The sequence below is a fragment of the Fukomys damarensis genome, unplaced genomic scaffold (assembly GCF_012274545.1).
Source record: "Fukomys damarensis isolate Sample0158 unplaced genomic scaffold, DMR_v1.0_HiC HiC_scaffold_4, whole genome shotgun sequence".
Taxonomy (NCBI): domain Eukaryota; kingdom Metazoa; phylum Chordata; class Mammalia; order Rodentia; family Bathyergidae; genus Fukomys; species Fukomys damarensis.
Window position 1 is genome coordinate 43,945,758 of NW_022900916.1, and position 22,046 is coordinate 43,967,803.

General features: G+C 35.8%; 1 protein-coding gene across 21 annotated transcripts in view; it reads left to right on the forward strand.

Moving 5' to 3' along the window:
- Cadps2 (calcium dependent secretion activator 2) overlaps positions 1-22,046 on the forward strand; it is a 554,060-nt gene that overhangs the window by 462,119 nt on the left and 69,895 nt on the right. For 13 of the 21 annotated variants that reach the window (XM_033758047.1, XM_033758048.1, XM_033758050.1 and 10 more), the window contains 3 exons: positions 1,798-1,901; positions 3,394-3,402; positions 11,075-11,231. In XM_033758047.1, coding sequence (XP_033613938.1) covers positions 1,798-1,901; positions 3,394-3,402; positions 11,075-11,231 — 270 coding nt within the window. The remainder of the gene's footprint in view (positions 1-1,797; positions 1,902-3,393; positions 3,403-11,074; positions 11,232-22,046) is intronic. The other 8 variants (XM_033758055.1, XM_033758063.1, XM_033758071.1 and 5 more) reach the window with 1 other exon arrangement.

Genomic DNA, 22,046 nt, shown 5'->3' on the forward strand with positions numbered 1-22,046 from the left:
ACAAAAAAAAAAAAAAAAAAGCCTAAGCCTTGGTTCTGTTTCTTTCACATTTCTTCCTACTTCCCACAGATAAGCATTATAGGAAAACTTGTGTGTGGTATTTGACAGGATGATTCCTAAAGGATCACAGTACTCTTTAGTCTCTGTCATACACAAGCAATGGCCCTCCATCTTGCAGGGAAGTTTAGTAGGTTTGGGCATCCCAGGGATGTGAACCAACCATATATGGGTTACATTGTAACCTACAATGACCTACAAAACATTTTTAATGAATAAGCATTGATGTGAGAGGTATTTCACTGTATCATTATACACACTTTGAAAATAAGTTGAGACAAAAGAAAGAATCTTCCAAATTTAAGACCAACGTTTTAGGGAGAAGTTGAAGGAAAGGAAATGTCACAGAAAAAATGGCCCCTAAGGTCCACAGAAGCTGCTCTTTTTTCTGATTTTGTTTTTATTTCCCTTGCTTACAGCCTCCTTAATGAAATAGAGTCCATGAATCTAAGGTGGAGTTGCTGTGGTTTGGTTTCAGTTGGTTCCCCAGAGATTCATGTGCAGGACACTGGCTTCATGGTAGTGGCATTGAGGTGGTAGAACCTTTAAAATGTGAGGCGTGGGGGAGGTGATTGGATGGTGTGGGCACTGCCCTCAGAACAGATTAATACTGATCTGTCAGACCTACTCCCCGGAATTAGTCCTCTAAAGAGAGGTTGTTACAAAACAAAGCAATCCGGCACACTTGGTCCCTTCCACAAGGCTGTTTCCCTTCCCACTTCTCCACCATGTGGCGATATAATTGGGGTGGGGGGGTCATCACTAGAGGCCCCCCAGAAATGGAGCTACCCAATCATAGATTTTTATCCTCCAAAATTATGAACTAAATAAATTTTGTTACCTTATAATTTACCTTGTGTCTGGTGTTTTGTTAAAGCAACACAAAATAGACTAAAACAAAGGTTTATCTTTAAAATTTAAATGAAAACTCTGCTTATATTCAGTCTGGAAACAATTTCATAATACAGGACCAATCTAACTTCTGCATTTATTGTGTCTTAGAAATCAACGAGTTTCCCCCCTGTTTTGCTGAATTATGGGGAGCTGCACTTAATCTTATTATAGCCTGTCCTTTTTACACCAATTTGGCTTAATGCTGAAAGAACCTTCAGCTTCAAAGAATGCTTCTGCTATTCCCCATCCCTCTACCCCCACACTTGCTAGGTGGGGTGGGACGGTGGCAGGGAAGTCGAGAAGGAAATCAGTTAATTGCAGGCTGTCAGAGTTGTTTTAGGTGACTCTGTACTTCTTGAATTTAGATCAACATGAACTGTAGATGTTCAAGCTGGGAATTCAAATAGCAACAAAAAAAGCCTGGGTTTTGCTAATGCCAGGAATGACTCATTTGGTGAGAATGGCATTGTATTGATGATACAATACAGAGAGGAGGAAAAGACTGTGGGATCTGCTTTCTTTGTGTTTTTGACCTTGAGGAGAAATATAACTTGTTTGTTGCAGAAGTTGAACATCTAATGTGTTGTTGCACCTGTTAGTTCTTATGTACTAAATGGCACAGCACTTGCAGATCCCTGTGATTGCTTTGTGGGTGAAATATTTTCTGCAATCTGGTGAGCTGGGTTTTTAACAAATAATATATTCAATTGTGTTTTTTGCATTCTTTCTTTTTCAAAAGTATGCTTTCTCATTCTGTTTCAATACGTTGGTATTATCATTTCATCATAGAATATGTTTGGCTTTGTATTTTCAAGGTAACATTATAATTTTTTTTTCTTATGATAGAGACCATGAACCTGGCAACTCCTGCCAGGAAGCTGGAAGAGGTTCTTCATCTAGCAGAGCTCTGCATAGAAGTCTTACAGCAGAATGAAGAGCATCATGCAGAGGTGATCACTTGTTTTAAACAATGATGTGTGAAGCTCTACTTAAACCTCTGTCATAGTGGAAACAACACTGAAGAAGTACCTTGAGCCTAGTCTTGATACACATCTGGCTGTTCACATGTAGAAAGCTGAAACTATATGTGAATATCCTGGAAATGAACTCCTGTATATTCTAAAGCATATCCTTGCAAGTATATGGCATGCACATCTGATAAGAATCATGTTATGGGAGAAATTATGAGATTAATCCCAGAATTCATAAAGACTACAAAGCAAAGCTGAAACACAAATTCTTCTTGTGATTCCAAATTCCATATTTTTACTCCGGCACTATGATCACCTTAGGTTTAGAAATGTAAATCAATACTAAAATAGAAATTTTTTGTAAGCTTCAAGATGAAATGGAAGAGAAAACATTCATAATTGTATATACCTGATAACTCCACCCTCCTACCATCAAACTTTAAGTTTTCACTACCCTGGCATTGTTTATCATTTATAAAATTTCAGTTACATATTAACATTTACATCTGTAATATTTGTTCACCAGGTAAATTGCTTATTCTAAGACTTAATATTTTCACCCCTAATAGTTGTGATTTTAGTTACAGAACAAAATAATTCCTGACTTTAAATTGGGTAGAGGAAAGTGTGGAATTATATAAATACAGTAAACTTAAGTGCCCTGAAAGGACCTTTATTCTTGAGTATAGACTTGAAATGCACAAGAAAAAAAATGACCAGATACATATGCATTGATAGAATATTTAAATGTAATGAAACTTAGTTCTCCGAAATACAAAAAGCTACAGGATCTATATTTCAACCAAATTCTTGGAAAAGAGTATTCATGAAATCTTTCTACAGGTAGCTAAGATTTATTGTCTCTGGTTATAAATATGATCATTCAAAACATCTGCTTTTAGCTCACACTGTGGAATCTAGGTTTTAGCTCACATCTGTCATGTGTGAACTTGTTATGGATATTTTATTTTAAACTGAAGAAACAGCTGCTTCAATAATTTCAAATGAATTCCCAGGAGGATCCTTTCTAGACTAGTACCACTGCAATGTTACAATGAAAATGATTATATGATAAAATATACATGTTTTTTCTTTGGTTTTTGTTAAAAGGCATTATCATAAGAGTAATGAGCCTTTCTAAATTAAAAAAATGCTGTATTGTACAATTGCAGTATACATTTTAGTTAAACAGGTATATATAATATTCCTACCCATTTTAAAGAAATTAAAAATTATTTAATATAATCTATGCAATCATAAAAATAATTGCTAAAGTATAAGGTATCAATACAAATATTTGTTTTATAATCCACAAAAATACAATTGACTTTATTGAAATAGACAGTCCTAACATAAATACTCTTCTTTGTGCTAAATGTAAAACTATTGTGATGAGTTCTTTTTAAAATGCTTTGTAACACTATGGCATTTTTCTATTCCACAATGCTTCCAAATTCTTGGAAATCCTCAGGGAAGAGAGGTGAGTAAAATTGTTTCCAATGTTTTCCTGGCATGAGAAATTCTTTATGTGAATTTAAGAGACAGGCCATTCTGATAATAGTAATTCTAAAGCCAACTTAATCCAGTTCATGGAATTATAGACTACTTTTCTTCAAATGGGCTAATCTTTGTTGCACCGTATGGGTGAATGTCTCTTATTAAAAACCATATACATAATAACTGCCAACTTCTAAATCAAACAAAACCAAAGAGCCTTTGGTATTTTTTTTTCCTTTAAATCAGGTCTAGCTTTTTCTCTGAGCAATACTGGAGAGTGAATTGGTGTGATTCCAAAGTCATTTCCAGAGAGAATTGGTGGCTGCACTCTACACTGAGATCTATTTTGCTGGATGTTCAAGTTAGAGTTTCTTGACTCCATGAAAGAGCACCTAGCTCAGCTCCCTAGAGAAGGTTAATGTGTCTGCCTCAGAGAGACCCTCAAGTGGCTCGTGTGTCAGCTCCTTTCTTTTCATTCTACTTCTCTCCACAGTGGTGGTTTACTTTCCAGGGCTGAGAGGTTGTTTCCATCCTTCAACAACTTTCAGTTAAACAGGTTTTGTGTCCTTCAGATCTTTGACAGTAACTTACTTACCAGGCAGTCTTGCCTTCTCTCTGAAGGCCTCTCAACCTCTCCTTACAGGCTTTTCTTTAGAATTCCTGTGTTTTCTCCTCAGGTGATTTAAGCTCCTTTCCAGAATATTTTTAAGACTGTCTCCACACTTCATTGACTAACACATCTGACCAGAAATTTCAGGCAAACTGATCTGAGAACTCCTCATCCAAAAGCCACTCATTTTGACAGAGCTGGGAAGTCCTGGCACCTACTGGGAAAGCATTTGGCTTTCCCAGCAGACCCTCCACACACCATTTTTCTGACAAGAAAGCAGTCCCAGAAAGGTTGAGCAACTTGTCAAAGGTGCCCAGCTGGTTTATGACTAGATGAAAACTCAGGCCAGACTCCCAACAGACATTTTCTAATTAAGTCATTGATATTTTCCTGTTCAAGTAGACTGGTTGGAGTTTCACTTAACATAACGATCTCCAGTTCCATCTGTGTTGTCACAAATGGTAGGATTTCATGATTTCTTATTGCTGATTAATATTCCATTGTGTATATGCACCACATCTTTTTTTATTAATCAGTTGATGAGCACTTCGGCTGTTTCTGTTTTTTGCCTGTTGTGAATTGTACTGCAACAAACATGGGAGAGTACATGTCCTTTCTACCTACTGATTTTCTTTTCCTTGGATATATACCCAGAAGTGAGATTGACGAATCATGTAGTAGTTCTATTTGTAACTTTCTCCAGAACTTTCATACAATTTTCTATAATGATCATACTAATTTACATTACCAACAACAGTGTGCAAAGTTCCTTGTACTCCATTTCCTCAACAGCAGGTTATCATTTGTATCATTTGTACTCTTGATAATGGCCATTCCAACTGTAATGGAGTGATAGCTGTCTGCTTTGGATTGTATCTCCCTAATCATTAACACTCTTGCACATTTGTTCATATACTCTGTTCATTTGCATGTCTTCCTTTCAAAAACATCTATTTAGATCTGTTGCCCATTTTATAATCAGATTTTTATTACTAAGTGAATACCTTTATATATTCTGGATATTATCCCCTTGTTAGGTGTGTAATTTGCAAATATTTTCTCCCATTCTGTATATAGTCTCTACATCCTCTTGATCCTTCTGCTGTACAGAAGCTTTTTTAGTTTGATGTAATGTCATTTATTTTGCTCTTTTTTTTTTTTTTGTACTTTGGGGTTTTATCCAAAAACAATCATTGCCCATTCCAATGTATTTTCCCTATGTTTTCTTCTAGGAATATCATAGTTTCAGCTGTTACATTTATTTCTTTAATCTATTTTGAGTTGATTTTTGTAACTGATGAGAAAAAGGGATCTAGTTTCATTCTTCTGAATATGAATATCCTCACAACATTTTTCCAAAAAATATTGTCCTTTCTCCCTGATGTGTGCTATTAGCACTTTTGTCAAAGATCGGTTGGCTATAGATGTCTGAGTTTACTTCTAGGCACACTTTTGTTCCGTTGATCTATATCTTTTTAAATGCCAATTCTATGCTGTTTCAATTACAATAGCTTTATAGTATATTTTAAAGTTAAGTAGTATAATGCCTCCTGCTATGTTCTTTTTGCTCACCATTGCTTTAACTATTCTGGGATATTTTGCGGTTTCATGAATGTCGGGTTTTTTTGTTTGTTTGTTTTAGTTTTCTGAAGAAAGTCATTAATACTTTGATAAGCACTAACATTAATTCTATAGGTGGACATTATAACAATATTAAGTATTCCAATCCATGAACATGGATGTCTTCCATTTCTTTATGTTCTCTTCAATGTCTGTTATCAGTGCTTTATAGTTTTTCACTGAAGAGTTCTTTAACCTCTTTGATTAAATTTATTCCTAGGATGAGGAGTAATAGCACACGCCAGTAATCCTAGCTACTCAGAAGGCAGGAGGATAAGGAGGCTCAAGGCCAGCCTGCACAATTTAGCAGTACTCTATCTCAAAAGAAAAAAAGGCTGAGGATGTAGTCTGGCCCTGGTTTCACTCTCTAGTAAGAGAGGGAGGGAGAGACAGACATAGAGACAGATTATATCTAGATATTTAATTTTTAAGTACATAAAAATAATACATTACACTGACATGAAGCATTTTCTGCTCATCAACTTTTTTGGTTATTTCATTATTTATGTGTGAACCTGATAATCAAGGAGGTGATCCAAATTGTGAGTCAGAACAATTATAAAAATCTTGTATTAGTTTGATACCACTTCAGGTGTCACCCTGAATGTTCTAGTCCATTCTACTTGCCCCTTCAACAAATCTAAATATTCCTAGAATATGGCCTTTCTGCACACCCTGAGCTGTGTGTGAGTATGTGTACACATAACTGTCAGGGGCAGAGAATCTAGACATGGGATTGTCCCCAAAACTTTCAGATCATCTACAAATTAGAGAATCACAAACTAATGTTAGCTTGGGAGGAAAAAAGCACATCAAATGCATTCCAAAGTCAGGATCACTACTTTTGACCACTTAGGCAGATATCCTCCTTTTTATGTTTTAAATTACAAATTTTATCACATTTTGAGGATAAAAATAATCAAATGCCTCAGACATCAGAGAGATTTGGAAATATTTTAAAAATCAGGTCATAATAGATGTTTCTGGCAAGAAAAAAATCAAAAGACATTACTTTCTGACATGCAAAGCATAGATAGTTGACTGGTTAGCAGATGGGTGGGTGAAGGACAGCCAGTGCCCTTTTGTATTTATTTAAGAGACTGGATATGTAAGACTTGACCTCTAGACTCCAACTGAACTACATTCAAATCAATGCTCTCTTATCTACCAACTCCATGACTTGAGCAAGGCATTTAATATCTGTTTGCTAGAATAAAATAAGGGCAACTGTACCATCTACCTGAAAGGATTATTTGGTGAATTACTTGGTTCATCAAACCCAGGTCCTTCACACTGAGCTATATGCCCTCCTTTGGTGTGGGGGGAACGGAGTTGACACAAAGTCTCTCTAAATTGCTGAGCATGGGATGGAATTTAATCCTCATGCATCATCCTCACAGCGTTGTGGTTGCAGGGGTGCACCACCACATCAGTGTGGACATTGTGTTTAAATCACACAAATGCACATCATAAGAACTAGGTGAATTTTAACACCTTTTTATAATTACCAATAACTATATGTTATAGCAGTAAATTTTCAGTTGATTTGATTTTTTCACATGGGCGCATATTGCTGTTGTCAACTTCCAGATGAAGGAAGGGGAATATCCACACAGAGAAATGATGTGTCCTGATTACTTAAGTCCCACCACTAAATTCGAAAGCTCTACTTTGCTTCCAGGTTCAGGGTTTATTCTTACTTGCCACTATTTTGAACTATATTTGGTAAAGAGACCAACCCTTCAAAATATTATCAGCTGACCGCCTCCTTTTATTTCCTTCTTAAACAACTGCCACATTGCCTTGTGCCTCTGCCATCTCTTTGCACTAATTAGTGACTTAGCCTTAAAGGCAAGATAGTGTTAGCCCCAGGTAATCATGACTTTTGATTGCTGACCCACTGACAGATGTGTTTCTGAGAAGGGTTTTCTCTTGCCCAGTGGAGCCCCCGATCCTGTTGAGCCTTTGCCACCTCCCTTGAAGTGGGACTGTAGGGAGGAAATTATGTAGCCTCTCTTCTTGTCTCCAACCCAGGGTGGGGCAACTGCTGCCAGTGGAATAGTAAGAAAGAGAAATGATCTTGTGTCTTCACAGTAACTGCAACTCTTGCTTTGAATTTTTAAAGAGTGTTTGCTTAAAGCTTTCTCCAGTCATCATTAGAATAGCAGGGACTTGTCACATATTGGCTTACATCCATCAGGAATAACACCAGGAGTACAATGTGAGGCATAAATATATACTTTGGAAAGATATGATGAGATTGTCTAGGTGATGGGCAAATCTCAAAGCTGTTTTTTGAAAGTTATATTCCATTACTTTTCATTCTTCACCCTGACTCATCCAAGTTACTTTAAAACAAACTTTTGAGAAATGTTCTCAAAGCCTTGAAACCATCATGACCTAACACGACTGTTATTTTCTTAATTTTAACCTTCTTCAAAGGTATTGGCTGTGAACTAGAAGTGAGATTTTGAAAATGTTTCTCTTTGCAGTACTGCTTTCTTACTAGGGTTTCTGTACTGCTAGTCTCAGGTTCTATCTGCTTCACCACCATGATAGCTCTAAGAGGGCAGGAACAATATATGTAGGCAAATTGTCTTTTTTATTGTTAGGCTATTTGTTATATACCTATTCTAGTAGTTATTTAACAAAAAAAGCAAAGATAATATTTGCAAAGAATAGTATGCTCAATACTATTTACATAGAACAGAGCATTCCCAATGAGTTTTCACATCCCATATTTATCACAGCATTGAGCCAGACATTGAAATGTACCTAACTCGTGTCTATTATTTATTCATAATACATTTTTCTTCTTAAGTCAACTTTCTTTTTTTTGCCATATTGGAGATTGAAGCCGGGGCTTTTGCACTGATCTATATCCTTAATTCTTATTTCTTTTGAAATGGGATCTTTCTAAGTCTCTACATTGCTCAGACTCATCTCAAACTTTTGATCCTCCTGCCTCAGTTGCCCAGGGTGCTGACATCGCAGGCATGGTGATGCCTAGCTCCTTATGTCAACTTTTTCTTCTATTGATCAAATTCTAGTTGTATGGCAATTTTTATACTAATATTTTATTGTAATATATTAAGGCCATATCCACTACACGTTTTGATAAAATAGTGTGTAAACATTTTATAACTTTCTTTTTTGTGTTGATTTATCTCCTTCAATTATGATATAGTGTACAGTTGAATAAATTAAATGAAATTTGAAAATAAAATTGGACTTCTCCCAACTTTATTGTTCTAAATCTTTTTTGATGAATAATTTTAATTGGGAGAATGAAAATATTCCAAAGTCTATATTTTTTATAGTTACTTGTTTAAAAGATCATGGTACTGCCTAAAGCTCAATAGAAACATAGAAGAGGAAGTGCAAGACAGTTCACTAAAAAGTGATGTCGAAAATGGCCCTTAAAACCCTCCTCCATTGGTAGTGGGAACGTAAACTAGTGAAACCACCATGGAATTCTATTTGGAGATTCTACAAAAAACTAAAATTGAAATTTCATTTGACTCAGCTATACCTCTTCTGAGTATATTCCCAAAAGAGTTAAAGATATTTTACTATAGTGATACATGTATACCCATTTTTATAGCTGCATAATTCACAATAATTAAGCTCTTAGATCTCCATCAAAAGACAAATGAGCCAAAACCTATGGTATAGATATGCAATGGAATACTACCTAGCCATAAAAATAAAATAATTGATTTATAGAAAATCATATTTTAAGTAAAATAAGTCACAGCACAGAAGTTAAATATCACATGGTTTTGCTTCTTTGAAAAGCCTAAATCATAAATAAATATAAGAGTAAAATAAAGGAGAGATTCTAGAAAATGAAAAGGCAGACTTTTTAGAGATATGCATGGTAATCAGGGAAGGAAAAAGAGGACTATGGGCAGGGTAAAGGATGAAAAATGATCAAGATATGCTATATACATGTATCAGTTCCCCAAAATAAACATAACACTAGGTATTACAAACATATACTAATAATAAAAAAGGAAAAAATGGTCCTTATATGTGTGAAAAGTTGTTTAAATTTATTTATAATTAGAGAAATTATACAAAGTACAATTGTACAAGGTACAAAGTGAAATTGTACAAAGTAAAACAAAACTAAAACCAAAGAAGTCCCCATTGTTTTTCAAGAACTCTAAAAACTAAGTCCTATCCTCTCCTACCAAACCGCAGAGATGTTTTTTAAGTGATTACATCTGTTAGCTAAAAGGCATAAAGTGCCCAGCTATGTAGAAAATGATGACTAGGTCATACACAAATTGGCTGTACAGTGTTTACAGTCTAATTTAAGAGGGAGACGTATATGTAACCTAATAAGCAGAGCTAGGTTCTGTGAAGTAAAAAACACCGGATAGCCGAGTGTCTATCAAAGAGTATCTAATTTATATTCAATGACCAGTAAATCTTCTTTATGAGGTTATATTTTAGACCCACAGCAAGGACCTCATAAAAAGCTTTATGTGTCTCTTAAAGGGTTCAAAATTTACTGTAAATTGAGACACTTAAAAAAATAAATTTAAAAGGGCATTAGTGTGCTGAGCATGGTGACACACACGTGTAATCCCAGCACTCGTGAGGCTGAGGCAGGAGGATCACTGTGAGTTTGAGACCAACCTGGGCTACATAGTGAGTTCCAGGTCAGTCTCACTACATAGTGAGACTCTGTCTCAAAAAACCAAAACTAAAAGGCATTAGTGTATCCTGTTTATGTTTTAAAATTTATAAAATTATGATCTGCTGATATATGAAGAATGGACAGGGGCAAACATTTTTCCTAGAGAGGAATTGCAATGTGTAAAGACTCTTTAAAATATCTTTTAATCCAGTAATTCTTAGTTTTTCCTAAGGAAATTGTCAATATTATATTCAAAAGATTTTTATATAAAAATGCTTAACACATTATCATTGCAAATTGAAGATAGCCATTTTAGTAGGGAAATAGTTAAATAACAGTATATCCTTAATATAGAATATTATCCCATCATTAAAAGGAAAATATTATAGACTAAATGTCAAATGTGTTAACATTTTTCTTCACATAAAAAAGAAATATTACAAAGGAATACACCAAAATATTCATAGTAGTTATATTTAAATTATGATATATAAGAAATTTGTATTTTCTACTATAAATCTCCTAATGTTATAAATTAAACATTATTTTTATAGAACAGTATATGACTATATATTTTATAGTTTTGGTTTCATACTTTATACATAAATATGAAATCAATTATGTATATTCTATACTTTTCTTGTCACAAAATACTAGATTTTATTGTACTTGTTTGTGAAACTAAGACACGTTACAAAGTGTTCTCAAGACTTACCATATCTGTGTACGTTTCTAACAAGCAACCTATTTCTGCTTTCTTTCTTTATGTTCTTATAGGCATTTGCCTGGTGGCCTGATTTATTGGCTGAGCATGCGGAGAAATTTTGGGCTTTATTCACAGTAGATATGGATACTGCACTGGAGACTCAACCACAAGACTCCTGGGATAGTTTTCCTCTTTTCCAACTGCTTAATAATTTCCTCAGAAACGACTGTGAGCACTTGTATTTTCTTTCACATGTGAATCGGGGAGGCGGGAGAACGCCATGTGTGTAAATGTGTATTTACTTTAGCCCTGCCCTGCAAGAGCTGACTTGCGTGTTATCACTGTCTGCTTAGCTTTCAGAGCTATACTGTGCCAAGGTCTGGGTGAGACCAGTGACACCCCCAAATTGCTTCACTGAGTTCTGAAGTTCCCCTTGTCCCTACCCTCCAGCATCCACTGAGGACTGATTGCACAGGCACCCTTCTCATGGCACAATGTAAATCAGAAAATCTGCCCAGGGCTGCACTTCTGAAGTACTTTAAGAATGCTTGCATCTCAGAGACTTCAGAAAATTATCATTTTTCTACAAATGGTTCAATGTGAGAGCTCCTACTACCATGCATTGTGGTGATACTCTTGGCCCGAAAGTGGATTTATCTCTTCAGATGATAGTATTTTGTCGCTAAGTGGTATGACCCACCCATTCAGTATTGAGAATTTAAAGAGAATGTAAAGGTCCTCTATGGAGACTTTTTTTCTCAATGAAGTCATGAGTTTTACAGATACTCTGGTAGATAGTCTAGCAGCAGTGCGCTATAGACCAAGTTAAACTCTGCCTCTTCCTAACCTCTGTTCTAACTCATTCTCCTTGATCAGTGAAACAGTCGTCTTCTGTCCTGAATTTTCTTCTCCAGGGCGTTATTCGCACGTCATTTAAATCTCCCTCACAGGGTATGTCCATCACCACTGTCATCACCTACCTGCACAGACATCACTGCACTTCTCGGTGTGGCCCTGGAGTGTGGTGCTGAGAACCAGTGCTCACCTGAACCTCCCAGACCCCAGTGGGAGGGACCGTTCTTCTGGCCTGTCTTCCTGGAGCCCAGGGTTGTCTGCCCTCCCCAAGGATCACACTATTGATACATTTAGAACGTTCTCAGTAAAAACTCCACATCTTTTGTTACTCTCTTCCCCAAAGGCCATTACTACATTTTTCTACTTTTAACCTTAAATCTGTGTTTTTTACAGTTGTCTTTTTTTTTTTTTTAATACTACTGTGTTGGTTTTGCTTATCACTCTGGTCTAATGTTTCTTATCTTTCTTCAGTTGTTGCCTTTGAGTCTCTGCTAAAACTTGCTGGGGGTTAAGGGGAAGTTTACATAGAGAAGAAATTTCATGTACCATTGTACTCCTTGTGGACATCCTAGATTTAGAACATTAAGCAGGTTAAGAACCTCTGTCCTAGGAAGAGATGTCATGTATAAAAATTAATAATGTTGGCTTTGGGGCCAAACAGATTCGCATTTCTTTGCCACTTACTACTTAATTTCTGACAATAGTTTAGCCTCTAAGCTTTATGTTATGTACCAATAAAAGAAAAAATAACACTGACAATATCACTAGTTTTGATTAAATAAAATAATAATAGATGCTCCATAAAACTGTAGATGCTATCAGTTTTCGCTCTAAAATTTTTCTTGAATACTTTAAGTCATCTTATTTTTTCTTCTATTCTATTTCATTGCATTCCCAAAATATGCCGTTATAAAGTCAAAGAAGTGACAGTTCCTCCTTTGGATTCAAACACAGTGCCTCCTCTCAGAAGTTGCTAGTATCCACATTTAATTATCCATATATGGATTATTCATTCTGCAAATTAGCCTTAGCCACCTTTGAAGGTCCAATTTTGTTCCTACCTGCCACCTAGCAGACTTTGAATGACCTCTTTATTTCTTGGTCTCGTATTATCATTTACATTCTGCTAACGTAGTACGAGACTGGTTTTGTTTTTGTTTTTGTTTTTGGTACCAGAGATCGAACTTGGGACCTTATTGCCTGTAAGGCAGACATGATGCCACTGAGCTAAATCCCCAGTCATAAGTCTGGTTTTTAATCTTATCTTAAGGCACATATTATAATAATAAACCTACCAAAAATAATACATATATTAATTTCCTAAATTAGGATAATGAAGTGTAGAATTTTTTCTAATGCTGTTTTCCTTATTTGAATGAAAACTTCTGAATCAACTATGTTTAGATTTTCTTAGAGTTTAAAAATAGTTATTTAATAATGTTCACAGTCAAGGAGTTAGTACTGTTGATAAATTGCTTAACTTATTCAAAATATTTAAATTTGTTTTAAATAGCAAAAACAAAACATTTTGTGGATTTCTTAGAAATTTTCTTGGGAAGCCACTACTACAACTCTGATGTGTTAAAATCTTTTTATGTTTACTCTTAAGAATTCTTTCATTAAAAGGATAAATTTTTTGCCTTACAAGAACAACAAAAGTTTAATATTCAGGTAGACTTGCAAGTATTTAATTCACAAGAATTTCATATTCTTCTGTCTTATATCATATCTATAACATGCATACTACTAAATATGTATTGTTTTATATACTTTTAAAATACTCATTGTAATCCAAGAAGCATTTGTTACTGATCTCTTTTGAGCACTGTCAATTTTGAGGGTAAGTATAGATTTTAGCTTTGATTTTGCAGTAATTAGTAGATTTTAGAAAACATCAATTATTTCTCAGAAAAACAGCTCCTTTATGTAGTGCGGTAAATAGAAAAGTTCCCCAGTGCCATAATTTCCTTTCCGTACTAGGAGCATGATGTGATCTGGGGAATTGAAATAGAATGGAGTAACTTTCACCACCAACTCACAAGTTCCTTCCTAAAGCCAAGACCAATAAATAACATCTCAGTGGTTTGTAAAGCATAATTTTTCTAGACATCATCCTTGATGACACTAATGAATATTATTAATAATTATGTTTGTCTCATTACATTCATTACTCAGATGGAGACTTAGTGAATTCAGTTCAATTGTTTAATGTCCGCTCAAGCTGCCCCCAAATTATCCTTTTCAAAATCTATGGGAAAACATTGAGCATCTAGCCTTTTAGCCCCCTCTGAAAAAAGAAAATAGCCTTGGCACTGCAGTTTGGCCATATTGACCCAATTAGAGTTATAGATCAAATCCCAATTAATTGTAGCTTCAAATAGCTGAGGGTACGAGGAACACAGAGCTCTGAATAGCCACACTTGGGAAGGGAGATAATTTGCTGAATAATACTGTTTACTAACAGATAGAATTCACTGTATGTGTATGTGTATGTATTATAAAAGTTGTGCTACTAATTATGTACAGATCTTAAATTACTGTGATTTATTACTAGGAAATAATTAACAATTCATACTAAAATTACAGATTATTACTAATAAGTAACTAGTCTCTTTTCTTTTCTAAAATGTAAAATTGCTAAGACCTGGCAAAGAAATGGAAACAATAGTTCAAATCTATACGTTCTTTGTAACTTGAGAACCTTACAGCAGAGGGATTTTTTTCATGAAAAAACTCAGGTGTTCCCATAAATTATTTACCATCTTTTTATTATAATTTTTATGCTTTGATATTTTAAAATAGGTGTTTATCTTCTAACTTGTGGAGGGGACCTTAAACAAGCTTCTTCATTTTCCTGCTGAGGAAACTAAATCCCTAAAAGGCGGGGAGCCTGGGCAGGAGCTTGCCCACAGGGAATCTGGGAAGGAGGAAAATTGGTATAGAAAGGATCAGTTGGCCCAGGGATTTAGCTCAGTAGCACTACACACCTGCCTTGCAAGCACAAGGTCTCTGAGTTCGATCCCCAGTACCCAAAAAAAAAGTATCAATTATAGGTATGTATTGTCTTAACACATATGTAAGGCAGTGTTTGGGACAAGATTTCCGGGAGCTGAACTAATCAGTGGGAAAATGGCTTAAGAACTCAAATTCAGTTTCTATTATACGTAAGCCACATCATGTCTGCAGTACGTGTCTTGCCTTACAGTTAGCCAGGATTGTAGCGCTAAGAACCCTTGGAGATGAAATGCATTTTCCTCCAGGGAAGAGGACCAGGTGCACCACACTTTGAGCCACTGTCCCCAGTTTTCCTTCCTCACAGCTCACACACTGATTCCCAGAGCAAGACTGATGACAAAACAAGCTGAGGCTCCCTCGTTGCTGGCCAAAAAGGACCAAGCTCCCGTGTGTCTTTTACCCTGCCTCTATTACCCCAGCCATTGCCCCCTAATAAAGACAGCAATAGCTGGACAGTCAATTTAAATAGTATCTGAGGAAACAATTTTAAAAGAAAGATGCCCTGGGCCAGGGATTTAGCTCAGTGATTCGGTTACCTGCCTCGCAAGCGCAAGGACCCGAGTTCAATCCCCAGTACCACAAAAAAAAAAAGAAAGAAAGAAAGAAGGAAAGATGCCCTGAAAATGAGGAGAAATAAATGTTTTCATGATGAAGCAATTAGCATGGTAGTTAAATGATACTGAATGACTGTAAAGCTAGTACAAATAGATTCTAGCCCTGCGTGCTATTTTCCACAGTTGTCTCATGGAGAATAGATATGGCAAGTGACTGCTTCTGACAAATGAAAGCCATCTGCAAATGGTACAGATCATTTCTGTCAGCGCCACTGAAAGGCAAACCCTTGGAGCTAGTCACCTTTGAATCTGTGGATATGCTAGTAAGTGGCAAATGACCATTCTATTGGGAACTGATTCCCAAGTGAAAAATACCACGGTGCTTCTTCTTTAATTAACAGCCTTTTCACATTGCTAGCACATTAAAGCCATCCTGAAGAACACCCGTGCTTATATAATCAATGTCACAGCGTCTCTGCCTAAACAAATAATAAATGTTCAGGCTCTGCACTAAGTGAAAACCTGTTCTCCAAGACTTTCACCTTCATAAAGATGGGCTCATAAAAATCAAAAAAGGAAAAATTGGAATGTGGTCTCATGAGGATAAAAAGGCTAGTGTTAATAATTAACAAGGAGAGTGAAGTGGAGTCAAATTAGCCATAATAGAGCCCAGAGTGACTGGCAAAGTCACCTCTCATTATCAAAAAACTCATTAAGAAATGAAGAGGTGGAAATCCCGCTGGGTTATTCTCACACTTAGGCTGTATCAGCGATTATTTTTCAGATTTCTTTCAAATGAAGAATTGTTAGGTCACCATATTGTATATTGGGTTAATCTTCAAGCTTTGAAATATGAAGGGCTGACACCTGCATGTTATTGTGCCTCAAGTGCTTAAATGAACTGTGCATCTGAAATTCACGAATTGGTGTTTATAGATGCATCTGTCCATACATATACTGGTAATCCTGCATAAAGGGTATAACTTCTAGATTTTTCCGAGGCTATGTGCCAGCATAGTTTTATAGGCTGGTGCAGCTGCATGTGATGGAATGACCACCAAAATGTGAAAATGTATTGAACTCTTATCCTCAGAGTTGAGGGAATTCAAAATTATATGTCAGAATTTGGTTTACTGACCAGGATAGTAAACATAAAAGTAGGGAGGAACACCCAGGAGGCTGAGGCAGGAGGATCGCTGTGAGTTTGAGGCCAGCCTGGGCTACATAGTGACTTCAGCCCCAGCATGCACTGCATAGTGAGACTCTGTCTCATAATAAATAAATAAATAAAATTTTTAAAGCCGGGAGGAACTATTTTCTTTTCTCAGTTGAATTCCGTAGTACATCCCTAGTTTCCTTAGTACATGTAGACAGTTTTTGTATTTAAATGAGTTTTATATTGTTTAGAGTCTAGTAGCTTCAAGACAATAACTGCTCTGAAACGTCTATGTCTTTCCCAGCAGATCTGTAGAAACTCTGCAAACCTCAGATATCAAGAACCCCACCCCGGAGAACAGTTGATAATGTTGCGGGCTGTACGCAGTTGTTCCCATTAGTAGGAACAGGCATGCAGGACATAACCCCAAAGATTAAACGGCTGTGTGTAAAATAGAGTAAAATTATACACTTTTCCATTTGGTCTTAATATTAAATAATCTTATAAAAGTCAGCATCAGAACTGCTGGGCTGCCAGGGATTTAGCTCAGTGTGGTTCCACTGCCTACCTAGCAAGCACAAGGTCCTGAGTTTGATACCTGGTACCAAAAAAAGAACTGCTGGGCCATGAGACGTCTTGTCTTTGTCGTAATTCTTGCTTAAAATTTATATTAACATTTGCTGAATTAATCCCTCAGGAAACAGGTGTTGAACAGCTAGAATTTCCAAACTCAAGGCACTTTGAGTATACATAGGTGAATAAGAAACAATTCCTTTTCCTTGAAATGTATAAAATCTATGGAAGGGATAGATGCACAATAAACTATAATACAGTATATGGTAGAACTAAGGTGGAAGTCAGTTTCGTGTACTGACTTGTGAAATTTTTCTTTGTAGTTTTGTGGCTTTTGGATTTGTTGCCTGAAAAGTAAGAAATATTATAACATCTGTGCTCTCTCATTTCTTGTCACTTTCTGTCTCTCGACATACTTATGCATACAGGTATGCATGTGAATCTGCCTATCTTTAACAAAGCCCCGGGTGGGGGGAGAGTTAGCTATGGATTTAGGAGTTTACTATGATATTTAAGGGATAAAATAGCAGTAATAAACTATATAAATTACTTATCAATTTCTTAATTAAAAGAATAAATCCACTCTATAGTCTGCTTAAACTTAATAGGTTGCCTTTGGGAGGTAGATTTTTTTATTGACATTTATGCAGTGAACAGATATTTAGTGAGTTTCTATTTACTGTGGCAGGTTCTTGGCTGGGTATTCCTAGATTTCAGTGGATTTAATTGAGTTTGTATTTATTTTCCTTTTATATAATGCCTTTTGTGGCTGTGTTCTCCTGACTTTTCTCCTGAAGTTCATATTCATATTTCCTGTGATGTTACAATCATTACATGCATTTGTACAGCAACTTTACAGCAGCCTATTCATTTTATATCTTTATCATTGTGCTGGTCTTGATTAGGATTGATACAGTTTATATCTCTTGAATAGTTGTTTTGGGGCAGTCTGTTGATTTTATTGTGGTTGGTGTTTGTTGTGGTTTAGTGGTCATGAATTACACCTTCCTTCTAAAGCACCTAAATAGAATTTTAGTGGGTAAAATCATTTCTATTAGTAATCCAAGAGTACTAACTAATTGGAAAGGGATGCACCAGCATAAAACCAGGTTTTGGTGTTTTGTTTTGTTTTTTGTTTTGTTTTGTTTTGTTTTTGGTACTGGGGATTGAACTCTGGTTCTTGTGCTTGCGAGCAGGTGGCAGGACCACTGAGCCAAATCCCTGGCCCAAAACCAGATTTTGAATTCAATAGTTAGGAGCATAGTTTTACTCTACAAACAACAAATACGTTCTTTTATTTGCTTATTCATTTTGCCTAGTGATTGTTGTCTCAGTAAATGTTACTAATTGGATCATAGCTTAATTTCTCTGTCAAAAATCTTACTATTAAAAGCCTATGACAGCTACTGTTGTAAGATTTTTGGATATGTAAATAATCCACTGTAATTTATTAATTATTGGAAATGATCAAAGTAATTAGGGCTGTCTATATCTCTGTAAGAAGTTTAGCTTTTATTTAAGCCTTTTGCTTTCTTTTTGTCATTTCTCATTGTACCGTAGGGTTGATGTCATTGATGCTTCATTATTTTCTGACAAGGTGATGCTGGCAAACATGTAAATGGGGGGGTGGTTATTTTGATGAGCAGAGTAGGTGCTGATCCTCTATCCATGTTGTCATAGCTGCTCTTTGAGACTCGAGAGCAGTCCTTTTGCTCTCACACCTCAGGCGCAGCTTCAGAAATGTTTGTGGATGAAGCCACATTAGGAACTTGCCTCTTCCAGTGAATTGTTACAACGGGTGTCTTGTTAAGGCTCAATTTAGACAGGTGACAGCCCCAAATCATAACCTATCCTTACAAAACCAGATGGAGAAGATTGAAGCACTCATTCTGATGCCTCAGGCTACATATTAAGAGGGGCTTTTGTCAGTGTCTGATAGAAGTAGGATACAAACTGGCATATGGGCAACTAAGAAAAAGAGCATACATTTACATAAACAAGTATAGTGCAGTATGTATCCCTGCAGTGCTGCTTTTCGATACTAAATATTCTTCCTTTTCCATTTCTGTGTATTTACCTTCATTTCTTCTCTCCCTTTCCTCTTCTTATCTCTTCTCTGTCCATCTCTCTCTGCCTCCTTCCTTCTTCTTCCTCACTCAACTACTAAGGAAATAATACTGTCAAGTTTCCATTATGAGTTCATGCATTGATTTTTTTGCCCATTAAATTTATTGGTAAATTTAAAGCAAACAGTAGTATATTTATCATGGGACCTTGCACCTTTACATGATATATCTTGGTTCTGATTTCTTCCCCTTACCCCTGCCCTCTCTTCACCCCCTTCATCCTTCCCTATTTCCAAGGACTTTGTTACCATTTTTTCCTCTTTTCACATTTTTTCTTTTCTCTTATTTCCTTTTGCATTGATTTTTTTAAAAAAACAAAATGAACTCTCAACTGAAATATGAGTAAATTTTTAGCCAAAATTCGAGATTTGTGGTAGTTCATTGCAATTATAGGTAATCTCCATTTTCTCCAGATTCTGTGGAAATCATTCTTTTTTGTTTGTTTGTTTTTGGGTTTTTGGGGGGGTTTGAGACAGGGTCTCTCTATGTAGTTGAGACTGACCTGGAACTCACTATGTGGCCCAGGCTGGTCTCAAACTCACAGCGATCCTCCTGCCTCAGCCTCCCAAGTGCTGGGATTACAGGCATGTGCCACCACCCCCAGTGAAATCATTCATTTTTAAGAACCATAACTGATCAGCAAAATGTCCTATTTTGCAGTATTTGTTTTAAAAAGAGATATAAAATAACCAACTCTTCTATGCAGTGGAATCTTTAGCAATCTGATCCTGAACATATATATCACCAATAGGATTTCCTACAATAGCATTGCTTAACAATATATGCATGTATGAAGTGTGAGAAGATATGCAGGCTTCAATATGTTCTAGAGTTGTCATTTAATGCAATCTTCTGAGTAATAACATAGTTCTTTTAATGTTATATTCAAGTATTTATTCACTCAATAGACTTTTAAACATTTGTTCTGAGCCAAGAATATGGCGAGGTAGGGAGAATACAGAGTGGTTCCTGCTCAGGGACAGAGATGCTGGCAGGGCAGGCACCATTTGTACGATAAGGTCACATGGAAACCTGTTCAGGGCAGGGAGTAAGCATGGAAAGCCAGTAATTGGGCAAGGAGGCCTCAGAATGCGGCATTTTTTAAAAAGGATTTGAGCTTTAAAATGAATCATGAAAAGAATTGTAATTACCACAATAAATAAGGGAGTAGGGCTCCCAGGACATGTCCCAGAGAGGTAATTTTAAAGCGAATTTGGAGGGCTTTTGTACCACGTGAAGGCCTTTGAAGTTTTCTATGGTGATCCGCTAAAAGATTACCATCTTTAGAAGTGACACTTTTTATTTTTAGCAAATCCCTCTCCTTAATATTTTCAGAATATGAATGGGCAGAGGAAAAATTATTAGAGTGAAGCCCAGATAGGAAGAAAGTGCATGAGTCGAGATAGGAGATGAAGGTTGGGCTAGTGTAATGCCAGTAGCATGAAGGAAGAAGATGTAGTATAATAGTGTGACACAAAGGGTACAAAATGACACAAGTCTTGATTACAAGAGGGATGCAGGAAGTAAGATAAAGGCATGTGGTACCAGCTTCCATGTTTCTGGTGTCGTAAGCAAGTAGAAAAATCTCTTTTTTTTTTTTACTCTGAGAATGCAAATAACAAGAAAAGAACTTGCTTTTTTTAAAACAAGACAGTAAACCCAGTATACTTATCACAGATGTGAAGAAAGATAGCTCCTCCAAGAAATACATTTTGAGTCAATTGCTAATTAATCTTGCAATCATTATAACATTTAATAACAATACTGAGTGTAATTCTCCTTATATGTTTCTATATTTTAACAAACTAAGGGTGACTTCTTCTAACACACCTAATTTCTAAATGTATAAGAAAGTACTTTTGAACTGCTAAGGTATATTGCTCATTTCTAAAAATCTATTACAGGTATATAAACACATATTTTGATCTTAGTTGTAAATAAAAATGATAGTAGTAAACAGTAACTATCAAGATGGAAAGGCTTGGGTTTTTAATTTTTTTTAATGGGCCAATATAAATGAAGGCTTTGGCATATAGTCTTGTTGTGTGACAATATAAGACTTTCCAACTTTCTGTGAGGATTACATTATTAGTGCATTTAATATTTTTGAAATGTTAATGTATTTTTCCAGTCATTAAATGTAATAGTCTTGTTCAGTATAACTTTTTCATATTTCATAACAGGGTTTTTTTCAAAATTCTAATTCAGCATTCCTAGATCTTAGAGATATTCATGTTCTGATGTTAGGTTGCAGGATGGCTAAATGGATAGATAGACAGAGCTAATAGTTTATAGTGATCTAAATAGAGGAGAGATGCTATTACAATCTACTAAGATTAAAATGGGGCTTTGCTATCAAATCTTGGTTCTACTGCCTAAAGACTAAATGGACTTAGGTAAAAATCCTAAATTCTCTGTGCCTCTGTTTTCTTATTGATAAACAAATTTTTTTAAGTTCCTTGTATGCTTTTTGTGATGAGCAAATGAGAGAATGCGCAATATAACTGAGTTGCTGAGGAAGAGGAAGAGGGAGAGGGAGAGGTCTTACTTAATCAGATTTCAATGTGTTTTTTAATTTGCCTACCACAATGATTTAGATATTTTGAGGGAAAATATTGCATCCTTATTTAGGTGGCCTTTATTTAAAGTAACTGAATTCCAAGGTTGATAGTACCTCTAGCACTATGATCAAATTTCTAGGACTAAACAAGCTCATTTAGTATGATCATGAAAACATTAAGGTAACATTAGTCATTTATTATTA